This window comes from Siphateles boraxobius, unplaced genomic scaffold (assembly GCF_051911475.1).
Source record: "Siphateles boraxobius isolate OS27281-9 unplaced genomic scaffold, OSU_SipBor_1 13, whole genome shotgun sequence".
In the NCBI taxonomy this organism is placed as follows: domain Eukaryota; kingdom Metazoa; phylum Chordata; class Actinopteri; order Cypriniformes; family Leuciscidae; genus Siphateles; species Siphateles boraxobius.
In genome coordinates, this window is record NW_027508733.1 from 12,757,783 (window position 1) to 12,774,434 (window position 16,652).

Here is a 16,652-nt window from a genome sequence, read left to right on the forward strand (position 1 = left end):
CAGCAGTTAAGATGCCAGAGCATTGTGGAGCATTTTCCTGTTCTAATCGCCGGACCATCGAAAATAGGGCTTTTCACAAGTAAGTCTTAACATTACCGTACTATTGGTTGTATTTTGTGAATAGAATATTACCAGATAATCGAGAAGGAGCAAGGATATTTGCTATTACTGTACTGAAATCGTTGTGAAATGCTGTTTACTGCATCAGCCGGTGTTCACCCGGCATGGAGAGGTGGGGTAACTGTTAAAGTAATAATTACAAGAGCTTCTAGGTTATCAGATAAGCATTCAACTGCCCTGTTGTATAGGTTATTTGTGTTTTGCGCACATGATATCAGGAAGCAATGTAATACACGCATGACAGCGATGCGCAAATTGAGTTACCCCTCCAACTTCTAGTGTTATTGATAACCTATATCTTATCACATGCGATTTGGCTATTGATATTACAGAAGTCCTGTGGTAAAATTACATTATTAACTTACTCCATCTACCCTTGTAAAGTTAATCCGAATAGGGCTTTAGTCTCGACATTTTCCCCTCCCACATCCACATACAATAAAAAGGTAGGCTTAATGTTGTCCGAATTTAATTTTTAGAAATTACTGATGCAAACACGTTGAACAGCTTCTTCTCAATTTTTATTACAGGTGGCTGCGTTCGGTGGATGCGTTCTGTGTGTGAAAGTGTGTGTGTGTGAGAGAGAGAGAGAGGGAGAGAGACTGTTCGTGTTAGTTTGTGTGTCTGTTCGTGTGTAGGCTGTGCGTGCCACAAATCATAAATTGTTTCTTCAACTTATTAAAATATCTTACTTTACTGCAACTATCTGTTTCTGCTTCTTTATTATATTTATAGTGTGTGATTTATAAAATACATTATATCCTTCATCACACATAATGTGTCTGGTCACTTTATATCTTATATCAGAATATTATATTACTGTTAAGCCTACTATGGATATTAAAATACGCTGAACCATGTGTCCTGTATCATAGCTACATGAATGACCTTTGCAGCAAAAAAACCCGCGTGAAAATCAGTTCAGTATTCAGTGAGATATGATTAATTTAATGCGCTGACAGCTCATTTCACCTGCCATTCAGATTACACTGAGCGGAGCAGATGACCGGTTTAAGATGGCGGCTCCAATTCTCGTTCGTGCCAATAGGCAGTAGCGGTCGATAGGGCGTCTATCTATATGATGTCTATGGGCCTAGCAATATTATCTGTCTGCAGTCCCGGAGGCTGCATTTTCAGGACCGCATTTCTAGGACCCTAGTTTTTTGTGACAGCGCCACCTACCGAGTCGGAGAACCGCAGTCCCAGGAACGCATTTCCAGGACCCTAGTTTTGGAGGACCGAAAAAAGTGCCACCAATGCAGTATTTCCACCCAGTTTTAACTACATTAGAGTGTTTTTTTTTCTTTCAAGTTTTATTACACCCAAATACTACTTTCTTTATTGCAATTAAACCAGGTTCCTAGGAATGTTGAGAAATTATTGGGTCTAAGTAGCATATAATAACTCAAGTAAAATAAACAAGGAATCATTTTATAGTCTTTTCAGTCACTATGGACAACATTTTCAAGTACAGAGGGAAGACAAGGATGACTCTGGGGGTAGATTTAAGATTTTGTATTTTACAAAATAATATAAAACACCTGAACTTGAACACACAAAATATTTTACAAAATAATATATAACAACTGAAATTGAACACACAAAATATTTTACAAAATAATATATAACAACTGAAATTGAACACACAAAATATTTTACAAAATAATATATAAAAACTGAAATTGAACACACAAAATATTTTACAAAATAATATATAACCACTGAACTTGAACACACAAAAAAACAAATTTGATCATGATGTGAACCACATAGACAGAACTTCAATGGATGGACAAACACATGGACAACATCATCACTGACTCCTAAGAGGGAGAAAGAGAAGTGATTTAAATAAGGAACATTTAGTTGACCATGTTCTACTCTCTAATTTTAAATTTCATTTTTAAAAGATCTTAGTTACCACAGAGTAATGATAATGATAAAAAATAATGATATCAATCTCAATACCAATTAATTTTCATAATACAATTATTGCATACTGTTCAAAGATTTGAAAAAAAAAATGATTTTGATGTTGTGGGAACAAAGGTTCTAGAAACACTCATGTCGTTTCTTGAAAAACATTTTTAAGTTAATTTCATATATATAAATAGACATACATTTGGCCTAAGCCTAGTGCTTAACCAATTAATTTATTTATCTTTTGTCATACTGCCTACCCTGAGCTGTGTCCTTGATAGCACTTCATATAGAGTACAGTATACAGTAAATGACACAATCTAACACATGGGATTTCAATTATTATAATGGCCTCTCCGATATGTCTGACTATTAAAATGTCATATGTCTCAACCAACTTTATGAAACCATGTCAAAATGAAGAGACGTACACATAACTATGTATTGTGGGTAACGTTAAACAGGCTGACTGTGAGCACGTGACAGTGAAAACATTAAGATTATTTTAACTGAATTAAAATGGAAAAACAATGAGTAAAAAACAAGCTTTCAGAACAAACATGCTACAGTTTATTGTGCTGTAAATAAGTCAACACAGGCTTATCATGCAACCGTTCCGTTAAATGAACGTGCTAACAATTCATTTTCCAGCATTAGAGGCAAATATATGATGGGTATGCATTCAAGACTGTTTAGCAAATCACCAGCACGTTGGCAACGTTAACTTTCCAGTGAAATGCATCAAAATTGTTTTTAAAGTTAAACAAATAAAAATTGATTCGCATTTGATACTCACACTCTGAATGTCATTCATCTTCGCTGGTCCTCTAATTCGATAGGTGGCGTTGTCACTAAAAACCTCGGGTCCTAGAAATGCGGTCCTAGAAGTGGGGTCCTGAAAATGCAGCCTCCGTGTCTGCAGGCAGATGCTACTCAGGCCTACAGCGGTTCTCGGATCACCAGTACAGAACCGAGAACTGTTTCTTTCGGACACGTTCGACATAATGAGAACTGATAAGTTGATGAGCTGAGCATGCGTGCTATTCTTTTCTGAGGGACAAAATGTAAGTTTCTTAAGTAGCCTATTTAGTTGAACATCAGTAGGCTAAGTGTAACAAAATAAAACATGTTGGAAACGTTGATCACATAATTAGGCTACTTTATTATTACTGTATTATTTTAAAGTTTGGAAACACAATTAATGGATTGTAAAACTGTCAAACTAAACATTTATTATTATACTAAAATAATATTTTCAGGAACAGCTCATTTAATTTCTAAGTTGATATAAATCTTTGATGTAAACTCTTGCCAAGGTTTAATGGTGCACTATTTAGTAAATGTTTAGAATGCTTTAAAACATAACATATTAATTTGAAACATACTGGAGACATGCATCGATGGCCTAAGCTACGATTCTCGAGTCAAGAACTGGTTATTGCAGTTCTTGAATCACCAGTAGCCTACAGAACCGAGAACTGTTTCTTTCGGACACGTTCGATACGGAGAACCGATGAGCTGGAGATTATCTCTTCTGACCCTAGCAACACCCCTGGTAGTAAACAATAAAGCTACAGCTATTCCAGTATGATGTTTGGTAATTGCATCACCATGGATCATTTGAAGTGTCATGCGTCCTGAGTGTAGATAGCGAATGGTTAACTTTGAGGATTGTGTCTCTATCTGCTTTCAGTAGTTCTTCAGCAGTGAGATTACTGTCTGTAGGATTATCTTGTCTACTGTTAGTCATGTGCTCATCATAGAAGAAATCATTCCGTCTTCTTCCAGCATACAGGTTCATGTCTCACTTTCATAAAAGCAGAAATCTGTTGTTGAGTTCGATTGCTGATGATGTCAGAGTGATTGACACTGGTGAGCGCGTCTTTTCTCATCAAACTGAACTCGTGGCCTCCTGCACGCCCTCTATCAGGGGATGAGTCTCTGATTCATGCACCCGTTTTCCTATGGAAGAAAATACACAGACAATCACAGACATTAAAAAAAGAGAAAGCATCCATTTTGTTGCATATAGCCTACATTTACATATGGATGAAGTTGCAGCTATTCTCGAGAGTTTGCCTAAACAAGCTGAAAACAAAAAAATAAAACAAAATAAATAGAACAAATCTAATATTTTTACAATACGGATCACTATCTTTTCCCTTGAAAAATAAGAGTATAGGATATTAAGACTTCATTCGTCTTCCTTTTGCTTCAGAATATTCAAAAAGATTATCAATGAATAAAGACTTTTATATACATTTTTTTATACAAAGAATTTATGCTCTGTTCCTCACTAGAAGAATCTTCAGGACTATGTTTGTGGTGTTTTGACAGTTTTAGCTATTGACAAACACGCTCACTGAACATGAGCTGCTCCTTTTGGGGTTTATTTTGTTTTAATGACCAGCTGACAAAATTGTACCTTACTTAATGCATACAGAACAGACACTGAGGAAATAATTGTACTTTTTTCACTAAATGTACAATAAGACTGTAAATTTACACTGTAAATAAGTTTTATCTGACAATCAAACGGACAAACTAGTGGACAAACTCCACTACACTAGTTACACTTTATTTTAAGGTGTCATTGTTACAGTGTAATTATATATTTAAGTACTGAGTGTAACAGGTACTTAAGTGTACTGTTAAATGTATGTATAGTTTATTAGAATTCTCACAAAATTGTTCGTTTACATGTACCTGATACGACTGCCTAAGTGAAGTGAGTACCTTTCCCTTTAATTGATGTGATGTCATGAGTCAATATAATTTCCTGTTCTGTCCCCTCCTCTTCCTCTTTGCATTGGTGATGCAATGAGAGGTGGTTATTTTGGGCTCCCTATAATCTTCTTTAATCTTAATTTGAATTGTTGCTTTTATGTCTATATTTTCACTCTAATCTATGTATATAATATTATTTTACCTGTCTGTGTGGTTATTTTTGTCATTTCATCCCGATTAAGTGATAGGCATCTGGGCCTAAATGTGAAATGAGAGCACATGTGACAAGTGTGCATCACATTTGTTTTATAGAATTAACGAGGGCGACTCTCACTAAGAGGCTGATTACATTTTGTTTGTATATCAGGTATGTCTTCTGTTATATTCATTTTATTGTGATTTATTCCTCTTTGCATTGGTGATGCAGTGAGAGAATTTACGACGGCGACTCTCACTAAGAGGCTGATTACATTTTGTTTGTCTATCAGGAATAAAAGATCATTGAAACTGCCGAATGCTGTCCTGTTCTTCTCATACCAACCCAAAACACAACGCAGAAAAGAGACCAGTTATATGAGTAATATTAAGTAACATGTACTTACTATAGGGTTTGGGTAGGATTAGGATTTGGTTAAGGGTTAGTTCCATGTAATTATGCATAACGTCGCTGCCCGATGAAACTCACATATGTCCAAAACGGTTACTTTTCAGGAAGTGAAAAAAACACCATAATTCAAAAGCAGTTGAACGTAGCGGTGTCATACTTGGTACGGCATCTTTAAATGTAACCATAGTCTTGCCAGTGTAATGATATAATCCACATTTGACCAAAATCGAGTTTAAATGGACATACGTGCATATTTTACAGTAACGGTGGTCGATACGCGTTCTTCCGATCATTAATTAGAATGGCCAAGTCGCGTTTCATATTGACAGATGAATAGGCTACGCTCAGTTTATTAAATAGCCTACGTCTCAGTTTATTAAATAGCCTACGCTCAGTTTATTAAATGTCTCTTGCAAACTATGAAGGGACAATGAATCAATACACTCATTGCTGAACCCAGGGCCACTGCGGTCAAGTGGGCCGCGCGTTGAATATACACGGTCAGGGGATCTCTGGATAATCCGTAATTCGTTTGTAATTATAAAACGAAAATACCGTTTTTCTGTTTTTTGTTTCAAAACGAAAAACCAAATAACCGTTTTTGGTGTCAAAATCAAAAAACGAAAAACCAATTAAAAACGGCCCGTTTTTCGTTTTTGGCGATCATTTTATCGTTATTCCTTTTTGAACAAAGAATGAAGAGAGTCTTTGAACTTCAGTCAATTTGTTTTTCGTTTATAAACCAAAAACGGAAGTCTCGTGGTATATTCCTTTTTTGGAAGCGAAAGTAACTGGTAACACTTTCAAAATAAAAGTAGGCGCCAGTGCCTTATACCCTAGGGGGGGCGCCAGAGCCGCGTAAGGAACTTTCCGCTTTTATTGTACTTCATTAACAGTGTCACTGCAACGAGTGGAGCAATTACATAAGCCTACCAGTGGCGCAAAAAGTGGATATACATGTATGTGTAGCGGAGTAGGCGCCCTCATAAGATTTCATCATAGAATTTTGACAGGGGACCCCCCTCCAATAATATCGCGAGCGGGCGCGGGCGCCGTGAGCGCTGAGCAAACAGGCACTAGTAGTGAGTTGTCGTCGAAAAAGATGGATAAAGCAAAAAAGCGGCCGGGGGCTAAAATAGAAATAGCCCATTCGTTTTGTGTTGTTTTGTTTTGCTTAATCGGCGGCGCTGGGTTAGTGCTGGTGTAACGCATTGGTCAAAAAAAAAGTCAGCGTTAGCTTTTTTTCTGACACCGCATGAAACGCGTAGATCAGCGGCCCATTGGTTGTTTTCTTGATTGACACTGGGCTGGCCCAATCACACCTTTAATGTGAAGTATAGAAAATACTCTTTCTATTAGTATAGAAATTAGTACAAAACTTGAAAAAAACTTGAAAAGTTTCCTTTATTTTTCAGTGCATTGTTTTACAATATATGAGTATTATCATGGGATTAATATTATAACTATTATTATGTAATGTTGACAGACACTAACTAAAAGGGGTTTGAATTTTTCTTTGTTTAATTTGAACACTGAATATGGGTTGGAGCTTTTAATTTTGAACTCTCAAGTGCACCAGATTGATGAATTTAACATTAAAATGCACAAAATTTTTATCTACTACAAGATACATGGTCAGATAAAATGTATTTGTACAATGGAACTATGTAGGATGATTGAAATATCCTTGAACGTTCTTTGTAGCATTTGTATAAACAATTTATTACAGTTCAAGTCATAATTTGCTTGTTGAAGTTTTGGAGTGACTATAACAGCATTTTTGTTTAGTTAAAAAAATACTCATTATCTTTAAAGGCGGGGGGGGGGGGGGGGGGGGGGGGCAATTACTTCGTCTAGACCAGTGGTTCTCAATCCTGGTCCGAGGGAGCCACTGCTCTGCACAGTTTGTATGTCTCCCTCATTTAACACACCTGATTCAGATCATCAGCTCGTTAGGAAAGAGCTTTATTAACTGAAGTGGGCGTGTCAGATAAAGGAGACATATAAAATGTGCAGAGCAGTGGCTCCCTAGGACCAAGATTGAGAACCACTGGTTTAGACCATTTACCGGTAAATAACAGTTGTGAATATATTGCGAATATATAATAAACTTGAACAGTTGTCAAAAACAAACATTTGCTGATACTTTACCTCACAGAGTTATTCGGCTATACAATGCTGAGCTTCCAGAGACGCGACCTGCGAGATGCCTCAGGGCAGGAGATACGCGGCGTGATTGACAGCTTTGACACCAAATGGGTATACGTGAAAATCAGATGACATGATTTCACAACTTTTCATTGGTCATTTAGACATGTGAAGCATACTGTATACGGAAATGAACCTGGAGATTCTATCCGTCGAAAAATCTCAAAATCGGCAAAATGGACATACACGGTTTTCATCGGACAGCGACGATAATATGTCATTACTATGGAAAGTACATGTAACATATGTAACAAGTACACTGTAAAATAAAGTGTTGCCAAATGTTTCTTTGCAAAAATGTTTTTGAATTCTTAAAACTTGATAAAAAAAAAACTACAACAAAAAAAACAACCTAGATATGGAACATGCAAACAGACAAGCAGAATGCATTAATGGAACACCACAGACGAATCAGATTCAAGGACCAGAACTGCTGTATATATCAATACTGTATAGTTCAGGGATGGGGAACTCCGGTCCTCGAGGGCCACTGTCCTGCAGAGTTTAGCTCCAACCCTTATTAAACACACCTGAACAAGCTAATCAATGTTTTCAGGATTACTAAAAAATTATTTTTGTCAGGGTTGGAGCTAAACTCTGCAGGACAGTGGCCCTCGAGGACAGGAGTTGCCCATCCCTGTTGTTATAATAAATGTTGTTCTACTCACCATTGACCATCACATTGAATCTCCTGAATATGGTCTGTTCTGTGTTGATGATCTGTAGTTTAAAATGTCCCGAATCTGTGATTCTGATGTTTGTGATGTTCAGAGATCCAGTCTGATGATCCAGCTCCAGTCTGCCTCTGAAACTCTCACTAATAGTCATTTCTAATTCCTTTTTAACAACGAGACGGTTTTCAGGTCCAAACGTCCACAGCATCAGATCCCCTTCCTGTATTTCAACACCAGTCTCGAGACTGACAGGATCTCCCTCCGTCACTGATAATGTCCTCACTTCATGTCACAGCAGCACGCAGAAACAGAGAAATACAGAAAAACAAGTGATTGAATGAATTTTGTTTGCTGTTTCAACATCACATACATTTAAAGTTAGTTCAGTTAAAATACACAGAATATTTATTATATTGCAAAATGTCCCCCTCTACATTTCTTTTTTATAGCAAGCTAACGAGAAACGGGCACTGGACGGCTATCATGAGGTAAATGTATGTGTTATAAGGTTTTCCACAGATGAAACACTGATTCACCAATTACATAAGACAGGATTAATTTTGAACCGTTTGTATCGGTTTGTATTCAACAGAACTTTTGATGTCCATTTATTTTTATTTTGTGCTCTTTAACTAGTAGTAAAGAGGACGAGATGATCGGTTCATGCCCACTCCACGCTGCAGCTTGAACTACAAGGATCTGTCACACCAGATTAAAGAGCACAAAACCAGAGTTATTATTTGAATTAAAATGACACAATTTGAAAGGTGACAAAGCATTTCTTGCAATTATTGGATGAGAGGCCCGATTCAAATATTGTTTATTGAAGCCTTGCTCACTAATCAACTGAAAACAGCAGTCTAAACAACTGTCAAAATTGTTGTTCAATCATTAACAGCATGGAAGAGTTGATACTTACCACTGACATTAACAATGAATCTCTTGTATTTGTTTTTTCTGCCGCTGCTGATCTTTAGTTTATAGAGTCCAGAGTGAATGGTTCTGATGTTATTGATAGTGAGATTCCCATTTCTCTCATCCAGTATGAGTTTGCTTATGAATCTCCCATCAGCACCTGGCAATGTCCTTCTATTCTCTCCATTGATTTCAGCGATGAGATTGTCTTCAGCTTCATAGCACCACTGTATCGTATCCGTACCCTGTATTTGAGCAACACCGGTTTGTAGAGTGACAGATGCTCCCTCCATTGCTGGCTTCGCTTCACATGTCACAGCAACACACATAAACAGAGAACAGAAATGTGTTCATGAGTGTGCAGGTGGACATCTCAATTACTGTGCATTCATTCATACAAACCACACCATAAATGGCTCTTGCTGAATTTCAAGTCTTCTATGTGAGCTACAGACTGGAAATGTGCTGATAATGCAAAAAATATCATTCTCTTTTCTGTGCTTTGCTATGACATATTCTTCAACAAATGCCAATGTCAAGGATTTTAAAGCTGCCACAGCACATCAGAAGGGGAAAAGGTTACCATTTATTATAAAGTGTCTTTGTAAAGTGTCTAATATTTATTATTAACTTATAGGGTTAGAGTTTGGTTTGGGGTTAGTTGCATATAATTATGCAGAATTTATAGTTATTACCATAGTAACTATGTAAAATATGTAACAGTGACACTGCCGGGGAACATTATCAGTGACCAATGTTAGTATGTTCGTTGCTTAATGGAATTAGGCATGAATTGTTTGGACAACAGTGCATTTATGGTACTTTTTAGAGTTTAAACGTTGTGGTCACCACTGTATGGAAAAGAGCAGCGTAAACAACAGCATGTTTGAAACAACGTTACTCGAGTAAATTATTGCAAAATGTTTTACTTATGTACATGCATGTATTTTGGTATAAAAATCATGATGGTCAAATTAATGATGACCATTAATGATGGTCAATCCATTCCCCCAGCTCCACCTCATTTCACTTTAAGAATCTGAATTCAAAAAGGGCAAAAATGTTAGTTTAATGGAGACACAGAATGCCATAGTCAAAATTCAGATGCTGGTTGATCTTGATCAACGGCTTATTTTTCCACCTGAGATTGCCACCACTAACCTACGACCAGATATTGTTTTGTGGTCTGGATCAGCACGCATTGTTCAACTGATAGAGTTAACAGTGCCATGGGAGGATGCGGTAGATGAGGCATATGAGAGGAAGAAACTGCGGTATGCTCATCTGGCCACTGAAGCAGAACAGCGAGGATGGAGAGTCCAGGTTTATCCAGTGGAAGTGGGTTGTCGTGGTTTTGTGGCACACTCTACAACCCGGTTCCTCAGAGACGTCGGATTCAGTGGCCAAGAGTTGCGTCGTACAGTAAAGAACTTATCTGAAGCAGCAGAAAGGAGCAGCAACTGGCTGTGGTTGAGACGGAAAGATTCTAGCTGGCTGTGTACAGGCCGCCATGCTACGGTTTCGTAGAATTCTTAAACTTGAAAGGTCTGTTGGTTTATTTGTATAGGTTGTATAGTATTTACAGTCATTACGTTCCTGTGTATATTGCGTGAATGACGGGTGGTTGGGCAGATATTGTGTTTTGCCGTAGGTGGTATGCCATACAGAACCGTTGCCACTGAAACTGCATATTAACGCACCAGTGGGGCTCGACAGCCTTAGTCAAACGGGTTGGCGCGTATGGTTGGGTTGCGGAGAGATTGTGAGATTGTGGTTAGGTCTCGGCAGCAAGAGGGAAGTAGAGGTCAGTAAGCTGGGCTGAGTTGAGTGGGGGACGGAGGGGGTGACTCTGGGATGCCAGAGTCACTGTCGAGCCCTCTTGAGGTGCCGTGGGCTAGTCGACGAAACACTGAGGACGGAAGGTGCCCACTTGAAGACCCTAGAGATGTTCCCTACTCCGCTCAATCCAGAGGGTTGTTATGGGGGGACCGCACTGTGGTTGCAGCCGTTGTGTGTGCTGACGCGCAATACACTGTATTAACACCAGACAGAAAATTCACGTCACCAGATGGAAAGAATGGATGGAGAAGCATAGGTTACTGTAAAGCTACGTCTTAGTTGGTGATTATCTTGGCGAAAGCCGAGTACAAATCAGCATGAAGTTTTAACATCTACTCTCGTGTAATGGAAATCAGGCTTTGATGACATGCAGAAAAGGAATGATGGATCCATGTTGAATTCAACTGAAATAAGATTATGTGCTGTGAATTATTCAGAAATTCACTGAATAATACAAATCTCACTAATAAAATGATTACTGGAAAAACAAGTTATTCAAAATAAGGACTAAAATGTATACCAAATCTCTGTAATCCTGATCCTGGACCCACTGTCCTGGAGAGTTCAGCTCCAACCCAAACAAACCACAACTGAACCAGCTAATCAATGTGTTCAGGATCACTTAAAAATCAGATGCTTCTCAAACGGAAGGCTGTATCCCATTGAGGCTGAGTGCTTAGTCCTTCAGAGGCTTGTATGCTAGACTCCTCCTCAGCATTAAACGCTAGAATGAGACGGTCTATGAGCGTATGGCTACAACACACATGTTCCCGCCACTATGGTCACGGCATGAACATACTATTAAAACATAATTTTGGGAAAACGCTTAGTATTAAAAATCTTTAAAGGGGTGATAGAATGCAAAACCAAGTTTACCTTGGCATAGTTGAATAACACAGCTCGTGGGTAAAATGGTCATACACAGAATCTCAAAATCGTATGTCACCTCCTTAACCCTCTGGGTTCCTTCGTTTCAGAGTCACACTCAGGACCTTCGGGTCCAAATGGGCCGGAGGGGTGGGATTCATATTTATTAAAAGAAAATCATCTTTTTTTTTTTACTTGTTTTATAATATTTTCTTTTTCTTTTTTGGTGTTTTGAGATAATTTTATGATTTATAATTAATATTTATGCAATAAATATGACCCATTTCCCCCCAATTTCCCCCCCATTGAATATAATAGAAAATTATTTTTAAAAAAAATATATTTCTTTATTTTTTTTAAAGCTGTATTTCATTTTAGAGTCAAGCCTAGACCTCATGAAAGCAATTTTTGAAATGAGATGGATGCCATCTGGTGGACAAACTGAGCATTTTAAAAATGCAAAACACATATGAAATCTGAATTTTTTTAGTTTGTTTATGTATAAAAGTGTGTTTGTGTGTGTGTGTGTGTGTGTGTGTGTGTGTGTGTGTGTGTGTGTGTGTGTGTGTGTGTGTGTGTGTGTGTGTGTGTGTGTGTGTGTGTGTGTGTGTGTGTGTGTGTGTGTGTGTGTGTGTCTGTGTGTGTGTGTGTGTCTGTTTTGCACTCTTGATGTTTTCTGGATTCACCCCTTCACTGTTGTGTGCTTTTTTTCTGGATCGTGGCTGATTTGTAGATTGTACGCACAAAAAAACTCGGTATTTTCACATTTTTGCCAATTTCCCATTCATTTCCTATGCCGGGTCCATTTGGACCCGAAGGTCCTGAGTTTGACAATTTTTTTTACAACCACTTTGATTATTCAATACCTGTCCCCAATTTTTTTGCGTGTTCATATACCAAGTACCAAAACCCTCACCAAATTTCAGACCATTCCGATGAAGCTATGATTTTAAAAAAATAAATATTTAAATGTTTCGGGTCCATTTGGGCCGAAGGACCCCAGAAAATCTCAAAACTTTAAACTGCAGCTGTAAAACGGTTGGATCTCAAATCAGCTCAGATGTGACGTAATACTTGGGGGATTTCCTTATTTGGATCTGGTCTGTACCTTTGTTATGCCCCTAAATTTGCATACACACTGCACACTTTCTGGGCCAATTTATATCAATAATGGTCGTGCGGTCAGAGACAGTTTAGCCGGCACGCTAAGTTTACTGCTTCTAGAATGACAAATAAGAAAGTTTGGACGTTTTCAAAGGATCTTCAAAATGAGTCACAGTCGTTACTGCAGTGTTCCCGGCTGTACAGGGAATGTTGGCACTTTTCATTGTCTTCGCAAGGAACCAAACATTTAACGGCATGGTTGATGTTTTTATACAACAAGATCTCTTTGAGCTTCAACATGAAATTATCAATATGCTCAAACCATTTCACCCCAGACTGTTTCGAAAAAATGGCCAGTTTCAAGAAGGCTTTTCTACGTGGCTACTTCTGAAAAGAGGGGCTGTTCCGACCATGTTGAAATCACTACCGCAAGCTGTAAGTAATCTAACGTTATGAATTTGTCGCTAACAGCTATTAACAATGCTATCCGTTTTCTACTAGATATAGGCTTTTTCTCAGGGTTGCATTAGGGCGTATAAAAGAGCCATCAGGGTATTTTCAGCCCAACCAATGTTACATACCCTATTTTGAGACCTTAAGGAACAGTATGAAATACCCTATAAAATCATTCTATCACCCCTTTAAATTAACTTGCTTTCTTTTCCTATAATACAGTGAATGACAGCCGTTTTTGGTCTCCCAGTGGCTTACATTATTGTCACTTTAGAGTTAAGTTTACACCAAAACAAAAGATAGCATGTATGCCTTCATCTCTGAAAACATTTTTGTCTTACATTTCATAATGAATTCTAAAAAAGATCAGTGCCGACTCGTTTTCCGTCAGTTATTTTTTGTGAATTAGAATGTGTGCAAAGGATTATGGGCGATTGAAGAACATGAAGGATAAACTTGATGCATCCTTCAAAATGAGCTGAATGAAGGATGTGAGACAAAGACCTGTCCAAATACTCACTCTTGTTGTCTCTTCAGTTGACAGCTTGTCTGCTTACACAATGTATTTCCAGAGTTTGGCTAAAGGGGGCGTTAAGATCGCAAGTGTTTAAAGATTCTTGTTTACTCAGTGGGACACACTTAATCACTTAATTTAAAAAAACTAAATATTATCTCTGTTCAAACTAATTATATGTAACATCTAATTAAATGTTCCTGAACGTGATGAATGAGAGGTTCCGCTTATAGCCTCAGACCACTCCGAAGTAATATTATGGGATAGTGTGAACCACATGCGATTTTCAAATAAGCCTGAAGTGTGCGTTTAATTAGGGTTGAAGCTAAACTGTGCAGACCAGTGTCCCCAACCACACCCCCGTTTTAGAAAGTTTGCAGGAGATGCAAATCCTGTTTTGAAGTATAAAATACTGACCCATTTGCTTTTTTAATTTAGATATCCTCCAGCAGTAGTAAATCAAAGCAGAAACTGCAACCACGAGCAGCAGAACAGGAACCAAAACACCAACCCCTGCTTTAGCACTTGAAGAAAGAAGTGGATCTGGGACGGCTAAGACAGACAGCGAAGGTGTCAGTCAATGTGATGATCTGAAATGACTTCATATATATGCTAATAAACTATATGCCATTACATTGAAAGACAGTTACTCAGAGTTACTCACCATTGACAGAAAGAAGGAATCGCTGTGAGCTCTCACTGCCTCTGATCTGTAGTTCATAAAGTCCAGAGTCTGTGGTTCTAGTGTTTGTGATGGTCAGAGCTCCAGTTTGATCCAGTTTCAGTCTGTCTCTGAATCTCTCATCAGCATCGTTTAATGAGGTCTCGTTAGTTTCAACATCAATTTTAGCCAGGAGAATTCCTTTATCTCCAAATCTCCACAGCATCAGAGCATCTTTGTGCATTTCAGCATCAGTGTGTAGAGTGACAGACTCTCCCTCTGTAACTGACACTGACGTTAACTTCAGTCCATCTAACTCACCAACCACACCTGCAAATCAAGCAGAAAAGTGTTTCACAACATTTCACAAATTTTGAACGAGTTAGTCGGTTAGGATTATGAAATCCTGCTTGTGTGGAAACTCTCACTCCTTTTGAAATATTTTGATAAATTCATGTCATGTATCACTTTATTCTCTAAAACCTATTTAGTTTGAATTAAATTTCAGTATATTCAAATAATAAACATTATTTTATGGTTTGGGTACCTTAAAGCCTCAGAACGCAACCCTCTCCGCACAAATTAATAGACTAAGAAAACTATTTAATTTAGTGTTTTAATAAGAAAAGAAAATACTATGGTAATTTTATTTTTGAAACCTTTCATATAAACAAATTGTATAAATATCAGTAGTTTTAAAGCTGTTGAGATAATTGGGGGAAAAAATCTGTTAATTTGTATATTCTCAAATGTCAGGGCAGCGCAACTGCAAACATGGGTCTTTTATTATGAATTAACAATATAATGACAGTAAGCATGAAAATGCATCAACCAGAGAAGCCCAACTGATCCTTGTGGAAAAGTGAAAAGATTTGTAAATACCTCTCTAATACTGATAAACAGCTACTTTCAATTATGGGTAGGTTGGTACACTTTCCGTGTCAGGTGGTACAACCAATGTAAAACTATGAAAAAGTAAACACAAACTTCTTTATTGTATTTAAGAATGTTATGTATGAACTTGCTTGCATATGCAAAAGCTAAAAACATCCAAATAGAAGCCGCTTTAACATAAGATTAGGTGGTGTAACTGAAATTAATGTCCCTATATGATTATTTAAGAATATTCAATTTAAGCTAGATCGACTATTATCATTCTATTTTTTTATTTTTTATTATTGTTCGAAGACAAGTTCAAGATGTTTTACACTCAATTATTTTCATGATAGCCACTATCATACCAAGTAAAGAAAAACTGGTCACACTTTATAATTAGCTACTATATACTTGTCAGCAGTGGTTGCAAATACACTATTTATATTTACCCTCTGTTAGTATTTATGATTATTCAGATTTCATGATTTCAGACCACACATTTGAATATGACACATGTGGGTCGATGACAAATAAAGCTTTAAAAAATCTTTCTTTTTGTATCTAACATTTCAAAGTGACCCAAAAACAGTAAACAACAGTAGTGAATTTAAACACTTTGAAATGTTAGATTCAAAGATTTTTTTTTTAAATAGCTTTTTTTTAAAGCTTTATTTGTCATCGACCCACATGTGCCATATTCAAATGTGTGGTTTGAAATCACAATCATAAATACTAACAAAGGGTAAATATAAATAGTGTGAAACATGAAAAAATAACCCAGGTTTAAAATGACCATATTATTAACACATGATCATTGTTATAATGAAAGCCTTGAGATACTCACCATTGACAGTAACATTAAATATCTTTGTCGTAGTCTTTTCTCTAGAGATGGAGAGTTTATATTGTCCTGAGTGTTTGATACTGGTGTTTCTGACGGTGAGAGGTCCAGTGTTTTGGTCCACCTGTAATCTGCCTCTGAATGACACAACATCGGTGAAAAAAAGTGGAGTCAAGTCTTCCTTTGTCGTTATTTGAGATATGAGAGAATCTTTTGGTCCAAACATCTACAGTAGCGTATCATCGTTCAGTACTTCAGTAAGATTAGTGTGTAGAGTAACCGAATCTCCCTCCATCACGGACATTGGCTCAGATTAATCTGTATCT

General features: G+C 37.4%; 2 protein-coding genes across 2 annotated transcripts in view; one reads left to right on the top strand and one right to left on the bottom strand.

Moving 5' to 3' along the window:
* Positions 1 to 16,652, top strand: part of LOC143735480 (uncharacterized) — a 59,673-nt gene that overhangs the window by 24,667 nt on the left and 18,354 nt on the right. The gene's annotated exons all lie outside the window — the stretch shown is intronic.
* On the bottom strand, positions 3,185 to 16,636 carry LOC143735432 (uncharacterized). Its single transcript, XM_077225589.1, has 6 exons — positions 16,330 to 16,636; positions 14,613 to 14,939; positions 14,366 to 14,500; positions 9,176 to 9,475; positions 8,251 to 8,538; positions 3,185 to 4,002 (listed from the first exon to the last, which is right to left on the bottom strand). The coding sequence occupies exons 1-6, from the start codon at positions 16,550 to 16,552 to the stop codon at positions 3,932 to 3,934; spliced, it is 1,344 nt and encodes a 447-aa protein (XP_077081704.1). The 5' UTR covers positions 16,553 to 16,636; the 3' UTR covers positions 3,185 to 3,931.